Raw genomic sequence first — 27,556 nt, forward strand, 5'->3', positions numbered from 1 at the left:
CTACTCACTTTTGTGGAAGAAAACTGTGTTACCACAAAAAGTGAAGTGTCTTTTCTAGCCAAGCAAACTCAACAGTCTGATGAATATTAAAAAAAAAATATTTCATGTGTCTGAGCAGGTCAGGAGAGGTGAGCCTCATTGCAATGGCCACAGATACAGTTGGAGAGAGAATGGAAGGTCAGCCCATTCCAATTTCGGAGAAAACAAAAACAGGGGAGTGTGGTCAAACAGGTCACAATCTGTTACGAATAAACTTGTGAGTCAGATACATGGCCAAATTTTTCTTTTAAAACTGATTTTGAGACACTGGAAATTCCCAGAGCTTAATAACAATTAATTGTACTGTTAAATGTTAATTGTATACCATTAGAGTGACTCAAACACAGACCCTTATGCAGGCTATGTAAGCACTCTACCACTGAAGAGAGCACCCAGAGAGTGTTTTCATCCCCAGCTTTCATGACTGACATTACAAGAGAAGTCATGGAGACGTGGCTTAGGCGAGAACGCTTGTCTGGACAGAGAGACCTTGGATTCAATCCCAACCTCCACCAGACAGGACAAACAGGAAGAGGAACTGACAGAAGATTAAAACGAAAAGACACCAACACCAGCATTAGAAATAATGTTCTCATTAGACTTTATTCTTTCACTTCTTTGTTGAACCAATAAGGTTTCTACAAAAAAAAAAAAAAAAAAAAAAAAAAAAAAAAAAAAAAAAAAAATCAAAGTATTCCTTGCTAACAACTTCATTTTACAGTACCAATGTAGATAGATCATTTCTCTTTCTGAAAGACAAAATACAAGTTAAAATGGTTTAAAAAGTACTTCAATAATTACTTGCTTACGAAACATCTGCTCAAAATGAAATGCACTGAATACAAATTTGAAATGTTGAACATGGAGGGCAGAGCTTCTCAATCCTGTCTGTACACTGCAAACAGACGTGGGCTGCAAATGCACCCGTGTGTACACATATTCAAACATGCACATTTAACACTGCCATCCCAACTTTTCGTCTGTTTCATCACTATAGCCAGGAGTCCCAAACCACTGTGTTCAAACATGGTGCCCAATTTACAGGTAAGTTGCACTTATCAATGGGTTTCCATTGGTATTTATTTTTGAGATAGCCCCGTCTGTCCTGGAACTACTACATAGTCTAGACATAGGGTAATCTTGCCTCAATCTCCCAACTTCTGGGAATATTGGTGAGTGTTAGAATAGCTGGCCACTTTTAAAGTCACCAGATCATATAAAAACAAAAGGAAGTGAATTAGAGGGGAATTCAGCCTTACACCTTTTATTTTGGGAAGGATGAGGAAGGGAGGAAATGACCACAGCCCATGTCTCATTGACATCAAAGACACACAATGTGGTGTCACACTGCTAACATAGCCATCTCAGATTCTTTGGCTACCATAGGGAGTGGGTGGGAAGGTAAGAGACCCTAACTGCCTGGCTTGCAGAACAGCAGGGTGGAGTCATGAGGAAGCAGAGAAAACCTCTTAAGACTATTTAAAGCTGATATGAATGATACATTTAAAACCATGAACTCCACTGATGTGGGCTCCATGAACTGACTGGAACTGACGATTTATTAATCTCTACTAAATGTAAACCAGTAGGATTCATGTCCCAAGCAGACATCTGATTTTTCACAGAAGTTTCCTATTGTAATTGTGTTTACTTCCCAGCTATGGTCAGGTCTACCAGAGAATCACATCTTGCTGCTCTTTCTAAGGACTTGGATGCTGAAGGGGACCTGTGGGCAGCTGGGCGAGCTGGGGGTTCTCCTGTAGGTGCTGGTCATCCACTCTGAACAGGTAAGCACTAGTGGGATATGATCTGTCCCCAGTCACTCGCACGTCGTTTTCCTGCGTGAAAGTGGAGCCCTGGCGTCACAGCAGCCCATGAGGACCTTGCGGTAGCTGAGGGTTCACACTGTCTGGACAGCAGCAATGGACAGCACTCAGGGCGAGAAGTTATGGAGCCCTACTGCTCAGCACGTGGGCTGCTCCTGTGTATCCTTTAGGACTAGGTAAGGACACAGTAACCATTTCCTCTGGAGCTTGGAGCCAAGTGTTCAGTGGTCTCACTGTTTTGAAATTGAGCCTGTATTTAAAATTTCCCTCCTAGGGCTTTACAAGACCAGCAAGAAAAATGCAAAGAGCAAACAAGTTTGGAATAGACTCACAAGTCCAGTACCTGATTAGTCTCTTCCATCTACCCCTGCATGAATACAGTAAGCATTTAGAAAGATAGCTATTGAAAATGGCAGTTTGCTAGTGATGAGCTTGTACCAGCAGCAACACTTGCCTCAACACAAGTGTTCCCTGAAGCACTGCTGTCCACCTGTGTCCTAGGCAGCCCAAGTCTTCCCACGGCCACTTCCCAGGGAAGACTGTTCCTAGAAGAAATGCTGGACTGCAGAGGCTGCATTTATTATAGAGGACGACGTAGGAAAGGTCTGTTAACTGCTGAAACCTTTTCAATGTACAAAATCGAAGTTCATACTGCTTTGTTTAAGAATACATGAGTATAGGTTATCACAACCTTTTCTGAAGTGAAGGAGACCATTGTAAGTAATAATAATTATCAGGGTTTGTAATGAAGATAGTAAGAAACCAGTATTTTCTGAACAAAGAATGACTTAAAATTTCTGACATTACGAAAAGAATGACTTAGAAATGGAATGGAAAAACAGTGTTTCACTTAATTTGAAAGTAAGTGTTTTAGTCTGAGAATGACAGGTTCCCTCCATTTCTCCTGTTCTTGGTAAGTGGGTTAGGCCAATACCAGACATCTCAGTTTTGGGAAAAGCTATTTAAGTCTTCAAATAAATTGACTCAAGGGTTTAATAGTTTATATACTTCAGTGGCTACACCTTGAGCCAGCCAGCCGCTCTTCATCTTGGAGCTGATCCTTAAAGCCCAGCCTTTGGGAAGAGGTAGACATCTAGCGGGCAGGGTTTACAGTTCAGTCAGGATGAATTTAAAAATACACGCTCTTTTAGTAATGACTTTATGTCCTAAATGAGGTAAAGTGCATAAACTGCACTGGAGTGATGCTGACAATGCTCTGGTGACGACAACGATGTTAGCTCTTGTCAAATGTCAGAAGGAAACACTGATTGCTCTCTCCACTGTGAATTTATGCTACACTGTTGAAAAAAGTAATGGGCATCGTTGTTACAAACCTTCATGGAGCTACAGCAAAGGAATGTGAGCTGACCAAGCTGTCCCAGATGTGCTTACAATAGACTCCTTGCATGTAGGGAGGGAGCACATGGGGACAACAGAACTACTTAGTGTAGGCAACATGAGAATTCAATCTTCTCCGATCACACACACACACACACACACACACACACACACACACACACACACACACACACACACAAAGAATTAAGCAAGGCAGCAGAAAGAACTGACGACTAGGATCAAAATAAATAAGAGACAATCTGTTCTTCATGTCTAGAAACTGCTGGAAACCGAAGAAACGTAAAAGGTTGAGGTTCGTACTTCAGCACCGTGAGTTGTGATGGGCGGGACACTATGCAGGCTGGAAGCTAGCTGGAGGCAAGGCGAGGTCAGCTTCAATCCAGTAAGCTCTATGATGTCATAAGAATGGGCACAGCAACAGAAATTGCACATTCTCTTCTCTGCCTTTCTGCTCAGGCAGGTTTTCCTGATGTGGGGGCAGGGCTGGTGGGAGTGCTTTTTGGTAGAGGAAATCCAAGTCCTAAGCCTTTGGGCCTCTGAATGGCTTGAACTGGCTCTGAGATCCCTCTGCCGTCTCGCCCAAGGCCTGACCCCGGTGTCCATCCCATACTCTGAAGCATTCGGTTCCCGATGTTGCTCTCTACAATGGGCTGGGCGTTTTCACCTACGATTCCTGAAATGAGAACATGACATCCACAAGTGAAGATCTATCCAGGGTTCTCATCCATCACACAGGCACCATGCAGTACCTACTGCCTACCTCACACAGAGACACAATCTCAGATAAGCTCTTGTATATGAAGAAAGATCAGCATAAAGGAAGCTGAGTTTCCAGTGCTATATCGGCTGTGGTAAAAATATAACTTATCCTGCAATATCTTACATTGCCTGAATATAGTAAAACTGAACCAAACAAACCCAAAACATCACAACTGGTGGCACCCTGAATTCCTATAAATTAACAGTTATGCATGCATAACATATATATGTAGGTAGGTGTACATGCCTCAGATGTCAGAGGCTGATGTGGATGGTCTTCCTCTAGCATTCTCCACTTGACTTTGTGAACTGTCTTTCACTTATCCTGGAGCTCAGTGGCTCTGTAGATCCCAGGACAGCTAGACCTGGACTCCTCTGTGTCCAGACAGGGATTATAAGCCATGCTGCCACACCGAGTATTAACACAGGTTATAGAATTCTGACCTTAGGCCCTCACAAACATCTCCGCAAGCCCAGAATATAGTTTTGACTGTTCTATTACATTCAGGCTGCCACACCCCTTACAGTTTTCCACTTTCCTTCTGGGTCCATGTTTTCATGGCTATAGAAGCAGGTAACACAGGAACAACACAGAAGAACACACACTGAAGGGCTCATGAGGGTCCTTCCAGAGACTCGTGGGACAAAGGTCTCTCTTGTCACAGACCCATGCCTATGGTGGCCCAGCTCAGTCCGTGAGTCTGGGATGTTTCTATTCTAGAATATGGACAGAGGGTCACTTAATGCTCTCAATGGCCCATGAGTCAGCTCTCTTTACCTCAGCTCCACCAACACTCTTCCACAGCCACTGAGGTTTTTCCTTCCTGACTGAGGATCACGATGGCAACTTCTCTGGCTTATACCCTACCATCACCACAAAAAAGCTGGGGCTCTGTCCTACACCTCAAAGAGCCTCCTAAATGTAACAGGAGAATCTCCAAGCACTGACAGTAACAATAACAAGTACCCAAGGGATTCCAGATGGAACATTCCCCTCCATCTGGTGTGGGTAGGAGTGCATGGGTGAAATTTGCCACTGCTCTTTAGACAGTGCACATACATCTGTAGGTGTCCTTCGGCACCGGACAAATAAGAAGTTATCAGTATAGAGTAAGCAGCATACTCATCTGGTATTCAGAGGAACTGGAAGTAGGTTTATCTCCCTACCTTGCAGAATCAGGCAAAGTGCTACACATGTACTTTAAAAAGACTAACCCTCTCTTATGTACTACAGAGTGATCAACAGGTCATCAAGCCATTTATCCAACATGTCTGCATTCTCTATCTTCAGGGCTTTAGGACAAGAGAAATAGTGCTCACCACTTGTGAAATTCACTCCAGTCCGCAGGCTATTAAAATAATCAGCAATTATATGAATTATTGGCTAGTAGAATCAGAGGTTGAAGGGCTGGAGGCACACCTCACAGGTAGAAAGCTTGCCAAGCATTTGTAGGGCCCTGGGTTCGATGCCCAGTAAGAATCACACAACTAATGTTGCAGGAAAGGCCTGCCCATGACCTGCAGCTTGAATGGCAACAACTGATCCCCAAGACGGTTTCCTGGCTAAACTCATTTTCTACCTGAATTGCTATATGAAGACTTATTATCATTTATGAGACTGTGAGAAAGACGAGATGAATGAAATGAAAAGCTGATAAAAAAATATAAAGTCAAGGTTTTAAAAAAACTAAGTTTTATTTCACAATGGTAACTGACTTGGCCACCCTAACCTGTAGGGGCTGCTGAGCAGGTGTTAGGAGACACCGTGTAAGTGAACACACTCAGCTCTGGCTTTTCAGTGAGTGCAACAAGTTAGTTGAAGTCTGTAGGTGAGCTGAAGTGAGGTCAGAGGTATGATGCTGCCCTGACTTTGGATGGCTGGTACTGAAGCACGAAGGCCCACAGGGCTGGTTCTATGTCCAACAGTGTGCTCCTCTAAGGTGAAGAGCCTCTTCTTTCTCAGTTTACAGTGGTGTCTGCACTGGCTGGTTCTGTGTGTCAACCTGACACAAGCTGGAGTTATCACAGAGAAAGGAGCCTCAGTTGAGGAAATGCCTCCATGAGATCCAGCTGTGAGGCATCTTCTCAACTAGTGATCAAGGGAGGGAGGGCCCAGCCCATTGTGGATGGTGCCATCCCTGGGATGGTAGACATGGGTTCTATAAGAAAGCAAGCAGGCTGAGCAAGCCAGGGGGGGAAGCAAGCCAGTAAGTGACATCCCTCCATGGTCTCTGCATCAGCTCCTGCTTCCTGACCTGCCTGAGTTCCAGTCCTGACTTCCTTTGGTGATGAACAGTAATATGAAAGTGTAAGCTGAATAAACCCTTCCTCCCCAACTTGCTTCTTGGTCGTAATGTTTATGCAGTACTAAACAGTGTTTAATTTTTTAAACTCAATAAAATAGTCAGAAAAAGCAGTATCTTGTACTTGGAAGAAACCAAAACCAAAACCAAAACTAATCAACCAACCAAATAAACAAAACACCCAAAGAACCCTGATTTCTAAATGCAGTGCATTCCCATAAAGGAACAGTGGAAAAGACAAAAAGTCTGGGCACTTCATTTGTCACTGGTCATTCTGCTCTCTCTGCTTGGGCTATGGCAAATGTACTGATTTAGTTCTTGTTCCAGGCTCTAGCCTTTCTGCCGGGTCCCCTGAGTCCACTGCGGGAGAGCTCATCCTCTCCCCCAGACCTTCCACAGAGCAGAGCTTGGTGGAGGGCAATACACTCATGTAATTGGCTCGAGAGACAACAATCCTGCATTGGCCTCTCTTAGCCACTAATCTATCCAGCTGACTGCAAGCCTAATTGGCAGCTTGTTGAGTCATTTGGCTCCTAAAGCGTATTGATGTGGGATCACCAGCCAGTGGAAGGCTCGTCAAGAGTGGCTTCCCACACTTCCCATACAATGGCAAGACCCGTCTGTCTCTGCCCTACTCAGAAGGCACTTCTTGGCTCTTCCTTATTCCCTCCAATCCCCCTTGCTATCCAGCCAGGGTCAGGGCTATTATTATTAGCAATGCTAACAAAACTGTGAGTAGTGATTATGTCTGCAGCATCTACTTCAGGGACAAGAGGTGAGAACACGGAAGGTGTGGCTACTGTTTGTCAAGTGCATCAATTATTTGACCTGTAATATCACATATTCTTCACGTAAATAAAGTCAATCTAATCAGGTGCTTAAATATGTATTTCCTTTATTTTCTTTCTGTTTTACTGTACTCTGAGGCACCGGGGGTGGAACCCAGAGCCTTGCTAATCCTCAGCAGCCCGCTGCTCACTGAGTGTGCTAACCCAGCCCTGCACTTACATTTTATGCAATGAAAATTATGCTTTAAATTTACATGAAATATAATGTAAAACTAGCTTCTTTTCCTTAAGTAATAAAACAATAAATGCAAGACACAATAGTCTTTTACTGTGTTTGGAGGAGTGTTTTTTTTGTAATAGACGTTTAGGTTGTAACAAACTAAACAGCTCAGACACCAATAACTGCAAACAGCACTAAACCCAGTGCCGTGGAGTGCAGGAGTATGGCTGCTACCATATCTCAACACAACTTTAACATGTTTACCACCAAATCCTTAACAGGCGTGGCCTTCTACCAACAGTGCCACCCAGAGCCTGTGCGGACCCTGCAGAAGAGCCCCTCTTCTCCCTCTGCTGCTCACTGCTTTCCTGGCCTTCACAGGGCTTTCCTCAAGACTGGAGCCCCCTGCTGCAAGGCTCCTGTTTTAGAACTCCTCCACTTAGAACAGGGAATCTACAGCCTTTGCTGGAGACACACGCTGGCTTTGGTCTGTGACTTTAAAGGCAGCAGAGAACAAAGCCATACATTTAAAAAGTCAATACCTAACCATATCAATACTCATTTTAATTGTCAATACTCAACACAAAGGGGAGGGAGCAGTAAATAAATAAGGCACTGAAATAAACTTGGTGCTCTTGTCACAATTAATAAATGGACAGCCAACAGCACTGCTGGCTGGTGCAGCCTCCTGGAGAGACGGAATTCTGGAGGACTGGAGGGTGGCCCTGCTTTCACCGCAGCACAGTCAGCTCTGGGGTCTGATTTCTGATGGGCTCTGAGCGTCTTGCAGAGATTACCCTTTATCACAAATAACATTACACAACTGCTCGTGCTGGGAATCATCAACTTACACAATCCAATGTGGGATGGCAAACTAAACGTTCCCAATTACACACAATTCTAGCAAGTTTATGGTAAGTCCTTTCTACATGTGCTATGTTTTCATAATAAATTACAGAAAAATCAGAGAAAATTACAAGCAATATCCACCTGTCCATATCTTTCTTCCTTCTTCTCGACTTCATATGAGATTTTTTTTTCTTTTTTCATTTTTAAAATTTTCATTATTTATGTTCAGTGCTGACTAAAAGAAAGGAACACAAGAGTGTATCTCAGGGAATGGTGTCTTTTGGAAGGTCTGCAAGGACCTGGAAACACAACAAAAACATATGTGTGTGTGTGTGTTGTACACATTGTGTCTGGGTGCATATGCACACTGCTCAGAGGACATTAGGTGTTCCAGTTTATGCTCTCTACTTTACCCCAATGAGACCCTGTCTCTCTTTGAACCTGGAGTGAGGCTGGCGCTAAGCAAGTCCTAGTGACTGATGTGAGCCTCTTGTCTCCGACTCTACAGCTCAGGAGTTCCGGGCACTCTTGGCCATGTCTAGCTTTACAGGTGGCTGTGGGTATCTGAACTCAGGTTCTGGTATCTCCACAGGACGTGCTGTCACCTTCTGAGCCATTTCTTTAGCCCCAAGAATATCTGTTCTAGAGAAATTCTAGAGGTCAGTACAGCTGGAAAATGTGTAGATGCAATGGACTCAGTCCTGTGACTAACTCTATCCTAGAATATAAAAAACAGCAATTCTCATGGGCCAGATATTTCTGCAATGATCTTTTAGCTGCATCTAGATAAAGACTCACTTAGGCTGCACTGTCAGTGTTGGAGGTGTTCAGCTGAAATCAAGGCCTTTCCCCAGCTGCCTCCATTTGTCCCCCCTTTGAAAGGACTGCCGCACCCAGGTTTGATAAGTACACTTAAATTGACTGACACAGCATTCTGAGTAACTGAAAAACCAACTGGATAAGAACCACCACCACACACTAAATAACTATGGACTTCATTCCACGAGCTAAAATCTAGTAGTAAAATGAAAATCTCGAACCCAAAAGGTCTGTTGAGAACAGATTTGAAGTTTGTATCTGGAATGTGCTGGCACAAGCTCTTGACAAGACTGGTTGGGCTGATATCCTGAGATCTGAGGTGAGAACCCTCTGTACAAAGAGCTCTGTGACCCTTCCTCACACACTGCTCTTCCACACTGGTGCTGTGTGTCAGGTGCATCTGCTTTGTGCCTGTGATGTAGGACCATCAGCATTTATCTCTAGGACTTGTCCTTCTGTGGCTTCCCACTAAGGTTAGAGTTCAGGGGACCACTCACTGGAAATAGGGATGTTGAGGAATCCGCCCCTGGCCTTAGGAGAGACTAGAACTTATCACATTTATTAGACCTAACATGTGGCTGTACTTCCTTAAGGATAGATATTATATTTTATAAGGATTTAATGAGCATTCTATATTTCTCCCTAGCAACAGCTGGATGTATCTTCTATAGATTTCAGACATAATTGGGTTTAGGTCAGTGTATACAAGACAGGTCTCTCTTTTCATTCATTTTATATTAGTGTATGTTAATTATATAAAGTATTGGGTTTTGCTGTGACATCTTTATAACTGTATACAATGTGTTTTGATGGGACCTGCTCTCCCATTACTATCTCTTAACACTGCCCACTCCTTGCTGGTGGTCCTTTCTTCTTTTGAGACATGATCATTTTGATAACTAGATGGCATTTGCTATAGATAGCCTCTTTAGCTTTGTCTCTGACTTTTTCCAGGGAGACCCAGACAACATCTCTTAATAAAATAAAGGACAAATATTTTCCTAATATTCTGTAAGTTCACTCACATTATAATGTGGGAAAATTCTGATCAGAGCATGGCTGCTGAGCCCACATGTATAGCACTGAACCATATCAACACCATGTATATTGAAACCCTAGCTTCTGTCTGGAAGGGTAGGCAGGGTATTTCAGGAAGGAAGAGATAGTGGGTAGGAAGTAGTGAAGATAGGGACAAGAGCCAAAGGAGGTCTTCATATATCCTCAGAGTATGTACACACTCAGGAAGCTGAGGACATCACCATGGAAAAAGCAGGCTTAAGCAGTCACACGGTGACTATCCTATACCCACCACGTCCACCTAGTAGTCACACGGACTTAGGCAGTGAGCTGTTTGTCCTCTCATCTGTTTATGCCATGTCCCCCGCAAGTTTGAAAATTTCTTTAAGCCCATCAAAGGCACAGCTGCGAGGGCTGCAGAGGCTTCTGTATCTTTGCGAATCCCGCCTATTTGCGTAGGTATACAGCATGTGTCTCACTGATTAGCTACTTGCCAGGTAAATGGTGAATGGGCCATACATCCTAAACGAAAGGCAAATGACCTGCCTTACAGCTTCTTGCAGGAGAGTGATTATGAATTTCCTGTTTTATTTGTGGTGATTTATGTGCATTCCATTTGTGCCCCCACTCCAACCCATTTTGTTTTACCTGCTGTAGTGGGTCCAGGCAACGGGGCAGCTTTTCGTCTCCTTTTGATGTCTCCTGTGCACAAGGATCCTAAATGCATGCTTGTTTGCCTACAAGTAATTATCAGAAAAAATAAAAACTATTAACAAAGGAGGGGGGAAATGACATATAAATACACAGCTTGTATAATCTGAACCTAAATCAAAACATTCTCACCAAAGATGGAGCTGCATAGTAAAACCACCAATCTTGTTTATATCGAAACATAATTACGTTTGTTGACAAGCGTTCAGCAGCTAAATGCACCATCATAAATTGTTACTGGGATGAATAATATAAAAGGAATGCTTTTTAATTTTCAAAACTGGCAATCTTTCTGGCTCAACATAAAATCAAGCACTGTTGCTTCTGACAGGAAAATAGCAAAGATTAATTATCTAAAGAGATCACAATATTGTTGCTAGGTTATCAATTGGTTGCTAATGCTTTACTGTCAGGACGACATTTATTACAGGAAAAGTATGATCAATTTCTTTTAGGATATTATGCAGCAGTGAATTCTTTTAAAACATTTAAAATAGATGGAAGGAAATGGTGATGCTGTCTTATAACTCACACAATTAGAATGGTTTCATTATTTACTCGTCAGGAGAGAACACGTTGAATGCACAGATGCCCTGCTGCTGCTCTTAAAGAGCCTCACACAACCCAGGTTACAGCTATGCAGAGACATAATACACAAGAACCCAAGCAGAGCCTTGTTAATTTTGGAATCAGTTAGCCTGTTACAATTACCTAATTCTGCCTAACTTTAGAATTAAAATAGTTTTGTAAAACAGTGGCTCAATTAGAACTTAAAAGTGTAAATACAAAGAAAGAACATCTTCAGACTTTACAAGCCACAGAAGGTTTCTGCGCTCATCCCCAAGACCACAACCCTGGATGCAAGGTTGGGATAGGGCCTGGAGATCAAGGAGCAGATATAATGTATTTATTTAAGCACATGCAGTTTTAAAGAATCCAAATTGAAAGTAGCCCGATATTTCAGAGATGTAAAACATGATATAAAGACAGTGGCATATATTTATACTTTATACATATATTTTCGTTAAATATAATGGAAACCTTTGCTGAGCAAACTGTTACAGTTGGACAAGTGACTCCAAGCGTGTGTGCAGCTCAGATGAGTGAGACAAACATCCTAATGATCAGGACCTGAGCTTTCCTTCTGTACTCAGTCCACCTTTACAGACTAAACTTCTATCGAAAATTAGTGAGTTAACAGATAATTTTGCTTTGCTCCCAAATGGTTATTGTCATACAAAACTATAACGCACTTATTGGATTGGAGAGAAAAATAGTGCCCCATGAACTCAGGATAAATAAACGATTATGATCAACTTTATAAACCATATAAACATTTTAGTCATTGTAAGGAAACCAGAGAGACCTTTACTTTTTTTACAAAATAACTTGAGCAAGCATGTACTAGTATGCACTGTGACCTCAGCATATGCTTTTATACAGGTGCTGAAAAATGCCAAGAATTGGGGGAGAGAAGGAGGCACGAAAGAAAGGGGCAGTCAGTGCTTACTATAAGAATAATCAAAGTCTAAACAGGAAGATGATGTTGAAAATCAACAAAGTAATTAGCAGTTGTGGTGGCAAGGGCAGCTCTATTAAATACTAGAACACACACACACACACACACACACACACACACACACACACACACACGATTTCTTTTTTCAATGGAAAAGGTTTACGTTGGAATCTCTTTAAGCCATCAAATTCCAATTCCACTGGGACAATCCTACCACTGGCAAGTGTAAGGAGCAGAAGAAACAGCAGTTCCTGTCTACAGAAATGGAAAGTAATGGTCCTGAAGGCCAAGCAGCTGGGCACAGGGAGGCCAGTTTTAAGCTTACTTGTAAACTGGGCTCTTCCAATTGCGTTTGTCTGGCTTTTCTTTCAAAATCCTAGTAACATCGGCTTTATCCCCATTAATAAATTCAAAAAATGCTAACACTTCCCTTTTTTAGTCTGACAAGTTTACCTTTTTGTAAAAAAGAAAAAAAAATCCCCCCACCCCTCTATCACTTGTGTGAACGTGTGTGCACATGTATGTGTGTGCCCATGTGTAGAGGCCAGAAATCCACCTCAGGTGAAGTTCCTTAGGCAAGTATTCATTTTCTTTTTTGTTGCTGGCCCGGAGTCCACCGATGCAGCCGGGGATCCACCAGTGCGTCTCAGCCTCCACAGCACCTGATACACAGGCTCCTGCTGCCAGGCCCCACTGTTGTGTCTGGATGGCTAAACCCACGTCCTTATGCATTAAACCACTTTACCAACTGGGCTACTTTCCTGGTTCTGCTTCCATAAATTTCATTCCATTGGTATTTCTTTGCCAAACCTTAGACTCAGGTTTACCTTTTCTAGAGCCTACACTAGAAAAACTAAGTACAGTATAGGAATGCCTAAAAAAGAATGGAAGAGACCATTCTGAAAACAAGAAAATGGTGGAAATTGGTTTGTTTTCATTTAGCACATGCCTGTGGTGTGGTGTGTGTGTGTGGCGTATGCATGGGTTTGTATGTGTGTGAGGAACCAGCAGTCAGAGTCTGGTGTGCCCATCTTTCACTTTATTATTTAGTCAGTCTCTGTGAGCCTGGAGCTTCCTGTGGCAGCTAGACTAGGGCCAGTGAGACTAGGGCAGCCTGTCTTCGTTCCAGGCACTGGGCTTTCACCTGAGACATCATGGTCGACTTCTTACCTGGGTGTTAAAAATCTGAACTCATCCATGTGCAGCAATCTCTTACCCCTGAGCCATCTACCTGGCTACTAGCACTGCTGGCTTCTACCCAATACTGTTCTGGAAACAGTTGTTTATAACCTAAACATTTAAATGGATTAATTTTTGTCTTTAAAACTTCATCTTTCACAATATTCAAAATTTATGAGCAAAGCCCACTTTAAAGATTGTGGGAGACAGACTTCAAGAATAGTACCCTCTTCTAAAACTCCTGAGGGTCTTTACAGGGAACACAGTGCCATCTGTATTTAACAAACCTGCCCACCCAGTTCAAGCACACAGTGGGGGAAATAACTGTATACGGAGACTACAGTCAGAGGCAATGGGCATGGCAACCGAAGACCTAAGCCAGAGGAAGAAGTCCACCAGAAAGTGATCGCCTTTCATGTGAGGAGATCTGGGCTGCTGATCGTCTACTTGAGCCATTTGTCTTTGCACACACAAGGCTGAGAGCTAATTCCTTTTGGAGAAGGGAAAGGCACTGAGGCATGTTAAAGACAATACAATATTCTATGAACACATCTAAAGTGAAAAATGACGTTATCCTTTGTTAAGGCCCTGTCTAAAGACAGCCAGTGCCTAGTGCCATGTATCTGTGCCAGCCTCAGACGGCCTGGCCGAGAAGGGGACGGACAGTGGCTGGAAGTTCTGCTCAGCATCCTCCAGCTGGTACTCGGGAGCCAGGCATGAGTCTGTTCTGCAGTCTAGACTCTCCTGCCATCTACACAGATGAAGGAAAAGTCTGCCTGGATTTCTCTGTTGAGAACAACTGCAAATGAGGCTTCTTACAAGATAGTCTATTGAACACAAGAAAACCACAGTCCTGGGAGTCTTTCACTTTTGTTTTGCTGTCTAAACCTCAACTGACTTATCTCTATTGTTTACTGGGAGCCAGCCTTTCAGATGGTTTGACAGTGGGGAACTGAGCATCTTATCATCTGGAGGGAAGAAAAAGTAATCAACAACAATAACAACAAAAACCCACCCAAAACAAGACTATAATGACAAACCCCACAGAGAAGCACCTTGCCGGAGAGGAGAGGAGTGTGGCTTTGACAGGGGCTGACAGTACCACAAGGCAGGCCACGTCAAACACAATAATACTACAGGCAAGACAACAGGAACTTGTCTCTTCAATGCATGCATTTACAAAGAGAGGCTTTTTGGAGCATTAGGCCTTGCAAAAGCTGCCCCCTGGATACAATGTGCTCCCAAGGCCTGGGACAAGTTACAGAGAGAAGACAAGCAGATGTGACCATGGCCCTAGCATTTGGCAAGAACACTCACTGTCAGCTGGGACAATATCTGCCTGGACAGGGCATCAGCTGCACAGAAGTGAGCCAGGTCTGTGGTGTCACTGGAGGAGCGCCCGGGTGGCAGAGGGACGGACAGCACTTCGAACAGTAACACCATGTGACCATCCCTCTCTAGACTCACACAGCCCTCCCTCCCCCTTACTGTCAACATGTCTCCGCAGATTATACTGGACAGACAGGGGTGGGCTGAGCTCTGCTCCTTCTGGACCCCATGCATACAAGGATGAGGAACTTTCAAGCAATATTTTATTATGACAAGGACTCAAACCCTGGGTTTTCAGTGTTTGCTTTTAAAGTACCCTGTTGTCCTTTCCATTCTCCCTTCCCCTCCCCACGTGTATGTGCATGCATACTTGTGTGTGTGTGCACGGACATGCAAGCGTAGTAAGAGGTTGGTGTCTCCCTCAAACGCTCTCCACTAGGTCAGGTTCATTCTAGCTGCCCGTTCAGTCTAGCTAGGCAGTTTGCTTTAATGATCCTCTGTCTCTGCCACCCAAGAGCTAGGATTATAGACCTGGTTCGTATGTAGGTGCTGAGGAGTCCAAGTTCTTGTCCTCATGATGGTGTCCAAGGCCTTGATCTACTGAGCCCCTTCTGTGTCAGTTCTCTCAGGATATGAATAGCAAGTCTCCATGTCCAACTGTTAGTCTTTGCTTTGATGCCTTCTCTGTCAAGTTTGATCACCCGGCTTCCCATTCGGCCTCGTCCCATGTCAAGCCTCTTTGCATGTGCTGCATTTTAGGTCAGTGCCCTGAAGTAGGTGCCTGGTCACAGTGACAGGCCGCAGTTGTCCTTGGCATTATAACTCACTGAGAATCCCCCCACATCTTAGTTCCTTCAGAAATAGGCTACTGCCTGCACCTTCCCAGGTGTTCATATTCAGGACCAAAACCATGAGCTTGCCAGAGGGGCTCTTTCTAGGATTCCTGCAGCAGCTTCTCCCATTGGAAACTCAGCAACCTACACCTATTAACCCTGCATTCTGTTGTCCAGAGTTCTGTCCCTGGACATGGGCTCCCCCTGCCAACACATAGCCCCTCTCAGCTGCTACTTAGGTCTGTCCGATTAGTGGGAGCCAACTTACTGTGCTCACCATGGCCAAGTGCCTTCGGAACCAAGTGTGAAATGTCCATGCAACAGCTTCCCAGCAACAGCTTTTCTTCTCCCCAGGCAGATCCCACCTGGTTTTGATCCATTAACAGAGGGTTTCCTGGAGCAGGAGGAGCAGTGGCCATCTATAGCACACTTAGCTCTGCATGGAAGCTCTCATACACTCAGCACTCAGGAGACCAAGGCAAGAACACTGCCATAAGTTAAAAGCCAGCTACACGGTGACTTCCGGGTCAATGTGAGCAACAGTGAGACTGTCTCAAGAAACCATTTCTCCCTAACATTTTAAATATCACATACATACAGGGTCCTTTTATAGTACAATATGATGAACAATGAAATGTGAGAGCTTACTCTTGAGAGCATGACCTGTTCATCTTCTCTTCAGCAGACCTGAAACTAATGCACACAAATGAGGAAACCCACACATGTGAAGAATGAAAGGTTCCAAAACCTGTGGAGAAACAGATTGGTGACTGTTTCTGTGTGATGGCATTTTATGGGGATTTTTCTTATTATTGGATTTTTTTTTCAACAAGCCCCTAAGAAGACATATGATACATACATGAAAAAATGCTATTGGTAAATGCAGGTTATTTGGGCAGAGGGTAAATCTGTCTCAAAGGCTGTTAAGCTTCCCATTGTAAGGCTAGAAGTCACTTCAGTTACAGGGTCTACTGGCCTGTCCTGTTTAGCTCCTGTTTCAGATTGCCTCCTGTATCTGTGAAAGACCCCGGTGGTCATGTCTGTCGGTGCTGGTGAACGATGCTCACACATCTTCAGCACACCATGCCACTTCTTGTAGGTTTGGTTTCCACACACTCAGAAATTGTGCCAACAAATATGGTCTTTAAGTATTTTGGGGGAAGATTTTATCCTATGTAAAATATGTGGCACAGATTGCACACACAGTGACAGTTACGGCTTCTACTAAACCGCATGCCAACTCTATAGGTAAGAAGCCTCCAGTACAGGAAACGCAAACAATTTGTCCAGGTTCACCCAGAGAAGAGAAAATAAAGCTGCCACTCAATCCACCTGAAAACACGCCCTGTGAGCTGTTCCTAAACACAACACACAGGCACGAGATGCAGTAACTATCACACTTCCACATGACTGTATCAATATGCTACAAGGAAAGAATAAAGGTCATTAAAAATAGCAATGATGCTGCTGTTGTTTCCTAGTTAACAGAAAAGATTGTTTCTTCTTTAGCATTTGGTTCTGTTTGCATTATCTATGTAATAGCACGTTAGAACAACCCTCCTCCCACTTCTTTTTATGTCAAACTTAAAAGCTTAGGAATCCTTGGGTCTGAAATCCTCTGGTATTCTCAGGTGGGCACTACCATGGGTTTTCTTCTGGTTATGATTCCACACCATAGACATGTCATACTTTCTGCTATGGGGTATTCTGTGCATTATGGAAACCCTGGCATGGTGATGGACATCTGTGACAACCGGAGGTATGTGCATGGTGTCTTGCCTCATGTGTACCGTCCTCACTCTGGAAGAACATTCTTTTGTCCTAACTTTGTGCTGTGCGGCACTGGGAGCAGCTATTGTAGCAGGGTAGGTATTCACTGGAGGGTCTAAGAAGTCGCTGGTGAACAGACAGATATCTGGAGGGAAGAGCTACCTGTACATAGAGGGACAACCATGGAAGTATGTGTTCCATACCTGTCTGGTTCCTACAGCATCTCTGCTAGTTAGTCACCAAGGGTATGTGTTCGTGTTAACTTCAGAGCTTACTCCCCAAATGGCCCTCCCTGTTTCCTACCTAATTCTGCCATCTTGGAGAGCTGGTTCTTCCTCACTCACAGTTCACTTAGGGATATGAGGGCCATTTTCCTTTTCTCTTATGTGTTCTGAGCACCCCCCCCCCAGATCCTTTCCCTTTATATCTAGAGCATTGGGGCATGTCTGCCAACTATACTGGGGGAAACAACTCCAGGCTGACGGCCATGTCTAAATCTCAGAATCTAACAAACTGCTGTCATTGAACTCAAACCTCTGGGAGGGTGTGTCCTCAACATTGCAATGAAATAGGAATTTTAAAACAGTATTTCTCCAACTATTATTTCAATTCACTGAAATGCATTTAATAATGAACAAATCCTCAACATTTATTAGATGCTAACCAAACTGTAGAGTAAGACAGACCACATTCTCTAAAGCCTCCTCAGTAATTTCCATGCAGGACTGGGATGTGATACGTGGCTTGAGGCTGAGCTTGGCTTGGGTTTTATGCCCTGTCCAGTGAGTGTGCCCACTCAGAGGAGCCACAGTGCATCTGCTGAGTAAGTACAAATGCAAAAGGAAACCGGGCAGCCAATTTTATCGTCATGCTGACATACTGTTTGGATACCGGGACAGAATGGCGGAAACTTGTGAAAATGTAACTAGATCTTTGTCTTTGAGTCTCTTAGTATTACCATGTGAAAACACACTTAACAGGATCTTGATTAAATTGCTTACTAGTGAAAATCTGCAGGAATCAACTGGCGTGTCACCTCTCTTACATGGCCTTTTGGATTCCTGCTGCAGAAATAATTGTGCACTCTTGAGGAAAAAGGTGTCTTCTACTTTAAGCTACAGTAATCAAGGCACCAGCTGACAATCTGCACAGACTACATGCCATAAAGGCAATGGGGACCACATCTGACTTACTGAAGAGCATTTCCTTCAGCGAGGCATCCTTGCTAATATCATATGCTTATAAAACAGTAATTGAGTGAAATTTAACTAGGCATGCCCAGAGCTTACAAGAGTTTTCTCTTATAAGCCATTTATACTCTTATTGATTCCATTTTCACTAAGTGTAAGCCCTTCCTTACAGAAACATACTAGGTTCCTTTGGTGGGTGTCTTAGGCGGTGGGGTGTAATGCCGTGTGCTCACTTCAGTGGTGTGTAGAGTACACATTTGTACCCTAATTCCACAGTGTTGACCTTTCTGAATAATCCCGCACCTGAGTGTAGGTCTGTGGAGGGGATGTTTTCACACCCCCTCCCTCCCAATGGCTTGGATAGGTAAATAGACCAAGAGGCTGAGTATGGAGGGGTCTTCAGATTCATTGCAGTCCAGCTACAAGGAAAGCTAGAACATGTCCGTTTACTCTTAGGACTTGTTCTGACACTGAAATATTCTCATCAACTTTTCCCTATAACTTCTATAATCCAGGTCCATTACTCGCTGTATTTAAACGACTTATTTTCAATGCTCATGAAGAATACAACCAAGCTACAGGAACCATTTTCAAATACAAACCATTTTTTCTCCTTATATACAGACATACACAGGTGTATTTTTTTTTAAATCTAACACATTATATGCTAGATTTCCAAAAAGTTGTGATTTTATAATGTTTTCATGTTTTTGGACACACGTAAGCCAATTTTAATAGTCTTTAAGATGTTAATGTAGAAGACTAAGCAGGTTTCCATAAAAACAAGATGTAAACTTTTAGGAAACAGGCAGGTTAACTGCCAATGACTGTCTATCCAACCAACCCCCCAGCCTCTTCCACAACACATATGGTGGGGACTCAGGTGAACCCAGGGCCTCACATTATAAGCACGTGTCTACAACAGACCTGCATCCCCAGCTCAAGATAACTCACTTCACAGGGATTAGGAATATGATTTAGGAAACAAAATACAAGCAGTGATAACTTAGCTACCACTGACTGAGGAATACTATTCAACCCTTTCTCATGTTTTTCTCATGTAAGATGGATAATTAGAAGATCTGCTGCACAGAGCAAATTTTTAAGTATGGACAATTCAAATACACCATCAGCACTCAGTCTTTCAGCTACGGTGAGAAGTCGGGTTTGACATCCCATGCCTATACTCCTGCCATCAAGGGGGAGAAGGGTACAGGGTCTCAGTCTGCACTATACAAGAAGACTCTATCTAAGGGGAAATAGAAAGAAAAGGAGGGTTTCTTCCTCAAAGGAGAAAACATTTTGTCAATTCTATGTTCATCTGTCCATCTCTCCCAGTCTGTACAGGGGTTAGGAGTATAAACCCAAAGAGTCAAGGAGCCAAGTTCAAGTCTTGCTTCTTTGTAGTCTTAGGCAATGCTCAACACTCTGGCACCCAGCTTTCCTTCTCTGGAAAATGGAGAGGATAATAAAGCAAAACCCATAAAGCTGATGTGAGGACTGACGTCAGTGTGTCTCTTGGTGTGCAGCCACTAAGCCTCTAGGACGGGAATATACATGTAATAAGAATGCTGGAAATGCTTGGGCATATTGTGAAGCCCCTAAAAATGCAAAGAACTGAAGCATGTAGAGGAAAGTCAGGACAGAGCTGCTTACTGGCTTTATGTATCAATAAAGGAATGATACATTACAATTAAGTATTTGGAGGGCTGGAGAGATGACACTTCAGTGTTTAGAAGTGTGTGCTGCTCTTGCAGAGGACCCAAGCCTGGCTCCCAGCACCCACAGCCCCTGTAAATGCACCACTTCCAGCTTCCACAGGCACAGAGATCCCCACGCAACTGCACCCTCCTTTACATATGTACAAAATTACACAAGTACAAAACAATAAAATATAATGTTTGGAAGAGGCACAAGAAGGGCTGAGGAGTCCCACTGGAGAGCTGTCAGCACGAGGCCGACCTGGACAAGGGTCTGGCATGAGTGTAGTTATCAGAGATTCCCCCAAGTATACCAGGTAGCCTGAGTGAAAGACCAGGGAAGCATTGGGGGTGGGGGCAGGGGGAGCATCTGTCCACGGGTCTTCCCAAGAGATGGAGGTCAGAACCATGGGAGGGCGATATCCTGAACAAACTAAATGGAAATGGGATGGGGGTATAATGGAGGTTGGGACAGCAGTTGGACTTTGAAAAACTCTCCTTGTAAATATTTAATTGCAGAACCTTACATCATTTTATGCTATTATAAGACAAGATATTAATTTATTTTTACTAACTTTAAAAAAAAGAATTATTTATTTATTATTTTATGTATGTGAGTACACCAGAGCTGTTTTCAGACAGACCAGAAGAGGGCATCAGATCCCATTTCAGATGGTTGTGAGCTACCATGTGCTTCCTGGGACTTGAACTCAGGACCTTTAGAAGAGCTTAACTGCTGAGCCATCTCTCAGGCCCTATTTTTACTTATTTTTAACATAGAAAAGTATATATTCCCAGTGAAATATTTAGTATGTGTACAATAAACAGGAAAAGAGGAAAAAAAACCTAGCTTAATGATTTACTGGCAGTCACAATGGTGGTGTGGTTTTTGAGACTGCTGGTTGGTATTGTCATATAAATTAAATACTTCCATGTCCTTGAGATGGAATATTTTCAATGCTGTTAAAAAAACAGACATATTAAAACTGACAAAGGAAAGCTCACAGAACGTTCTGAATTTCAGCTAGAACTACCAGTGTGAACCACTTTCTACCAGGAGCAAACAAAAAGAGAAGAAAAGAGAAATCCTAATTGGTTTCAAGAAAAGACCCAGAAACAAAACAAAACAATGCCCCAGTGATCTAAGTGGTCTCCATAAGAAATCGAAGCTTGTGGTAAAGGAACACTCTGGAGTCAATAGAGCCACCTGCCTCAAGTGGGACAACTCGGCAACCATTAGGATGAGACCTGATGGGCAGACACACTGCTGTCTCTAACATTCAGCTCTGCCAACTGCAAGGAAGGACGCCAGAAGCAAGCATTCATCAGGCCTTCTCTACCTCATCCACACCACACAGTATTCAAGTGGTCAGAAGAGAGGAATTCTTCAAAGAAGTAATCCCCAATGGACAAAAGCAAAACAACCCAGGAGAACTGTCACCATTTTGCATTGCTCTTAGAGGAGTGGCAGTGACCACCATAGTCAATGAATCTCACAAAGAGCTGAATGAATGACAATACAGGCATGTCCCTTTGTCAAACTGAATGCCACAAAAGAGGAACCTGACTGAGAGCACTGGTTTACTAGATCTAAATGCCAATTACAAGGGCTGAGAGGGCAGAGGAGCTTACCTAATGTGGACAGTGGGAAAACCAGGCAGGCTCCTCCCAGGTGGGGCAGGACTACTCACATGACTTGATTCCTTTTGTTTTGTGTTTCAGATTTTACTTACCAGGTTTATGCCAAAGGTCAGGAAACAAAAATAACTGAGCTCTTTCTAAAACCTTGGGTCCAATCTGATGCCTTCAACAGCAGCAACAACAACAACAGCAAAAACTACTACTACCACTTCTTTAAGAAAACAGGATATGTAAGGAAGGAGAACTCACAGCTGTAAGAGAATTAAAGGTATTAAAGAAGAAAATCAGCCAAGAAATGTGTGAATGCTAATTTAACATGACTTTAACTGTTAAAAAAAGTCAACATAATGGTGTTGCTATGACTTTGTCAGCAGCTGCCAAATAATTTGATCAGTAAATGGACTAATGACCGGAACACCAAGCAAGTGCAAATGGCCAACACATGAAGACATGTTCAACATCTTCAGCCATCAGTAACATGTAAATGGAATCTTCGTTGAGCCTCCAGCTTACTCCAGTCAGTATGGCTGTCAGGAAGAAACACATGGCAGCAAACGCTGGTGAGGATGACAAACAGGACTCTAGTACATTACTGGTAGAAATAGAAATTAGCATAAATTCCTCAAAGAACTAAACGTAGATAGATGATACTACTCCTGGGCACATGCACAAAGGAATCTGAATTATCACACTCTAGGATACACACACACACACACACATGCATATTGTGTTACCTACAAAATGGCATCAGCCTCTCTCTACCAGAGCAGTGAGTACAACGGGGCTGTAATGGAGTAAAATAGGAAAAGCAGGACACAGAACTAGGAAGTGGCTCCCCACAGAGGCGATCTAGTCCCAGATGTGGAATCTAGATTTTAAAAAGATGAAAGTAGGAGCAAGACCATTTGGAAAAAATAGGGCAGCCAGTATGAGGCGGTTTAGGCTGGCAAGAGGTACTGGGATGATCTAATATTTGTGAACCACATATATAGAAATGCCCCAAGAAACCCTGGAGTTTATAAATTGAGCATAAAAGAGCCTGTGTTTTAGAAGAGAACTGGCACACTCAAGGTGTATATGACCAGCAGAGAGGATTTCCAGTTGGTAAAAAGGCTCACAAGAAGAGCATGCACACACACACACACACACACACACACACACACACACACACACTTGCTAATCAATTACTGTGACTGTTAGGATGCATGCAATGATGTGTTAGCGTCTCCTCTCCGCCATCCTCGCCAGCGTTTGTTGCCACCTGCTTTTTGTTTTTTTCTTCCTGACAGCCATTCTGACTGGAGTATGAGGGAATTTCAGTGAAGTTTTGATTTACATGTTTCCGATGGCAAGAGATGTTGAACATGTTTTCACGTGCTGGCTGTTTGTAGTTCCTTGGAGCATTCTCTGTGATTCATCAGCCCTCACACACACTGATGCTTATCTACGAGCCTGAGCTAGCCGACTGGCAGACTGGCTTCCACTTCTCCCAGGATTTCTCCATATAAGCATTCTTCATGGTAACATACTAAATAAATTCTCTCTTACCCCAAGCACCATTTTATCTTCTGGTCCTTATGTTTACAAGTTTAGAAAGATGGAGTCACTATAGCCCCTTTCAGGCTCAGTGAAACAGACTGCTCATATATTTAAGGAGTAAATTTGAAATTAGACTAAGCTATACACGAGGCTTGCCTGTGTCCTCTAGTTTAGCAACATACCCATACTATAACCTGCTGTAAAACAAATTTACAAAAATCTTAGATGAAGGGGTTTGTTGTCCTAAGGAAGGAGAATGAAGACTTTTCATTCCATCTTTCTAATTAGTAATTTAAGCATATGTTCAGCATTTAACTCTAAATGTTTGCCTTTTCCCCAAGCTCTAATACAGCTGTCCAAGATTTGAATGCCAGAAAACATTTAAATATCAACATCTGTTGAATTATGTTAATTTAGTGTAATATAATTGGGCATGAGTTGGAATTGAGCAGAAATATATGAAATAAACAAAGGTAAATTCCCATCTGTAGCCTGGTACACAAACAAAATCAATATGGAATGACAAAAGTGTTTATTCCAAAAGAGAAAAGGTAAGAAAAAAAAGTAGTAGATATAAAATTTTTTTGATTAAAAAGCAAACCAACAACCATGAAAACAAGTTTCATATTACTTTTAAATTTATTTTGATTCATCTAATAATTTAAAACTGGTTAAGGTGATAATTAAATTCTTAATATTTGAGTTTTTATATAATAAAACATTTTAATTATAGATACATGGGCACTAACATTTATACTGATGGATAATTCCTGTTCCATTGTGATTCAGTTGATCTGATTTATATTCAACACACATAAGACAATATTGCAAACTGCAGGGATTTTTGATGTGGTAGATGAATTGAGTAGGTGGGAATAGTGAAATGCTCTTGTCCACATGCTGAACTTCCTAGACAGTTAACTGACACAGGCCTTCATGCTGACTTACATTTATTCTGGAGAAGAGAAGATACCAGCTACCAAGCAGCCATGTTCCCAGCAACTCTGCATTAAGGAATGAGGACAGCACTGGACTGGGGAAGGATCCTGGCATAGAACGCACAGCATCAGCAACCCCAGTGCTCCATAGCCAAGTGACACAGCCTGGTGATGCGACTCTGCAGGTGCACCTTAATCATTTCCTAGGGGACCCATCTCTGGGAGCTAAAGGTTAGATCTGTGTCGGAGTCACTTAATCACGGGGCCAATTTGCAGAGTGCCAACTGTGAAACAGACACCTGTCCTTAAGGAGATGGACCTCACGCCATACATTTCTTTCAGTTAAGGGTCGCAGGAACAGCTCACACATGCTAACAATTTTCCATCATTAGTGACCACAGCCACATCCAAAAGCAATCCTTGGGGACGGAGCCTATGCACATGTCTAGGCATCTGAAAACATCTAGTTTATCTGTGGGAGAAAGAGGTTACTACGTGATAAAGTGGCACTGAAAGCAAGTCCATTTTCAGAGTTTTATTTACTGTACAAGGACACAGAATGTATTTCCAGTTGGTAAGCTTGCTCATTCTCTGTGGGTCCCTCAGATCCAACCAAAATGCAACAGTTCAACATTCAAATTGGCTAATTTATTTGGTATAATCATAACTTAAAATAACCCTCTCCAGTCATTTATTTAACAGCTTGGCAAGGAAGGTTAGAATTTCAGGATGCCAAAGGACAGGAGCCACGAGTACCAGCAATTTGCGCACAGTGTGGTTTTATAAAATACAGTAATTTGGTCGTAGAGTGTAGAATGGGAAAATTAAACCCCTTAAAAGCCATTTTATGTCGTGTACGTGGGAAGCTCCCAATTATTCTGCTCTAACTATCTCTAGCCCTCGAAGTTATTCAAATGTTCTTTTTAATTAGGACACATATATAATTAAATGTATTCCAATTAAACAAATATGGAATGCATACATTCTAATTAAAGTGAACATGTGACTATTTTCTATTAGATTGGCCAGGCAAACATAAGAATGAATGGAAATCACTTTGAGAGGGTTTTCTCTCCGAAGGGCTGAGCAAACCTGTTTACAACAAATGTGGTCTTCCCCTAGTTTTCAATTTGGGAAGAAAGGTTATGCAGGACGATAACATTTTAAAGTCAGCATTTAAAAGTGGTCCCAAGTCACTCTTTGGACATATAAAATGTCAACTAGCCAACTAGCATAACTTGTTTTAAAAATACAGTGTTAAACAGTAACACCTCCAGTGTGATAAGGACAGGTCTGTTTAAAATGCTAAATATTCTAACATGATGGCTGTGTCTCCTTGGACATAGGCCGAGTGCCATTTGGCGTTGCTGATATATGGACTGTTTGTGGATGTGTCTATGACAGGCGACACTGGACACAGGCACACACATCCCTCGGACATAGTTCCACGTCCTCACAAAGTCTCTAACCAGCCATCCTCCTCTCTGTTATTAACAGCTGCTTAGAGCTGTAGTCGTTAATACTTTCATTTATTCTTGGCAAAGCTGCAAAATGACAAATAGTTTTGTATCTGTTGCAAATTAGGTTTCCTTTCCAAAGGACAAATGGCAGCACGGGGAAGACTGAGCACACTGCATCCTTGAACACCGCTGGAGCTTTAGAAGATCAAATAAGGAGCAGCTGTAATTCTGCCCCATCTGTGACTGCAGTGACAGGCGTCACGGTGGAAGAGTGCAGCTGAGGAGGTGCAAACACGAGGCTTCTCTTACTCTGGAGGGTGTGGCAAACATGAGCAAGTGTAGGAAATGGGAGTCTATGACAGGGCCTACTTTCTCAGACAAAACCCACTGCCTTCTCTTTTTTAATACATTTTTATTTTAACCTACTAACTGGGCAAGAGGATAGCAAAAACAAAACAAAACAAAAACCCACTTTCTCCATTTTATTATGAATAGGTAATGTAAAAAAATTACAGCACATAGTATATAAGAATTATCAAATCCAGTAATGTGAACTAAATAAATACATAATTTTAAGGATAAAGTGAAAAGATATTATGGAGATTAACAGATTAAATACTGTCAGCAATAAAATATTTTTACTTGGTTTTTAAGTAATACATTGATTTATTAGATGTTTTTTCTAGGTGCTTCTTATGAGTGTATGTCAAAACTAAACTTTCTAAGAGGAAAAAAAAATCCCATCTCATTACAAAGGTTTACAGAAATGAAAGGAAACATCTTGATATAGTGGGAATGGCTAAGCTGAGCTGCCACAAGCTCTAAGGTTGGCACATGGAGTCTTGTGGCATAAAACCCTGCCAACAGTATAAACTCCGGGCATTCCCATATGCCTATCCAAGTAGCTTTCATCTTGGGAGAGTGATATAGAAGCTTTTTCCTGATGCTACACAGAAGGTTTTATAGAATTGGGAACATAATTAATGGTAAGTTTAAGTAGGGAATGATGTAGGGAAGGACAACTAATTTTTAAAGAAGCAAACCCTATTATGGAAATGCTGAAATTGTAACAGAGAGGGCATTTCTCCATTGGGTGTCACTGATACAGGCCATCCTCACTGCAGATCACTGCAGAAGCTACGGGGAGTAGAAACATCCTTAGATGAGGAAAGACTGGCTGAACTATCCTCTGGAAACAGGATATGTTTTGAGAATTTGACCAGACTGCAGCTCCATGTCCTTGAGGTGTGTAAGCTTGGGTAGCTGCCTCTCAGGATCCCTCAGCTGTGCCTCAAGTGTGGAATGGCAGGGACTCCATTTGTCTCAGATACCTTTCCTGAGCCTCGGGGGATCAGCTTAAAATGAAGGCTGCATCTTCTGTGTCTTGCTGTCCATTCACAAGCAATAAACTGCTTCATATAGCATTGTGAACATGTTCTGTCTCACTGGTCACAGAGAAGAAAGGGCCCAGGCCAGAGTCACACACTCCAGGATAGGCACACTTTGGAAACTGAAATCAATCTTTGAGTTCCAAAGAGATCCAGCCACTTGCAGATATCCGACCTTAAAACAATGCTCAAGGGTTTAGCTTTGTTTTCACTTTGACAGACATACAACTCAACAAACTCTTGTCTGTTAATTACCAAAATCTGAAAGTGATAAGTTCTAAAAGAAACATTTAAATGTGCTTTTGTGTGACTGTTTTTTTTTTTTTTTTTGAGTTTTTTTTTCTTATCTTTTGAAAGATTTTGAGCTATGTAGAGCTAAG

At 42.5% G+C, this 27,556-nt stretch overlaps 1 protein-coding gene across 2 annotated transcripts in view; it reads right to left on the reverse strand.

The window, feature by feature from the left end:
- Positions 1-742: 742 nt before the first annotated feature.
- GPATCH2 (G-patch domain containing 2) overlaps positions 743-27,556 on the reverse strand; it is a 136,956-nt gene continuing 110,142 nt past the window's right edge. The window contains exons 9-10 of one of the 2 annotated variants that reach the window (XM_080919209.1): positions 10,628-10,716; positions 743-3,897 (exon numbers count right to left, since the gene is read on the reverse strand). In XM_080919209.1, coding sequence (XP_080775335.1) covers positions 3,677-3,897; positions 10,628-10,716 — 310 coding nt within the window. In that variant the 3' untranslated portion in view covers positions 743-3,676. The remainder of the gene's footprint in view (positions 3,898-10,627; positions 10,717-27,556) is intronic. The other variant, XM_080919210.1, reaches the window with a different exon arrangement.

This window comes from Micromys minutus, assembly GCF_963924665.1.
Source record: "Micromys minutus genome assembly, chromosome: 1".
NCBI lineage: Eukaryota > Metazoa > Chordata > Mammalia > Rodentia > Muridae > Micromys > Micromys minutus.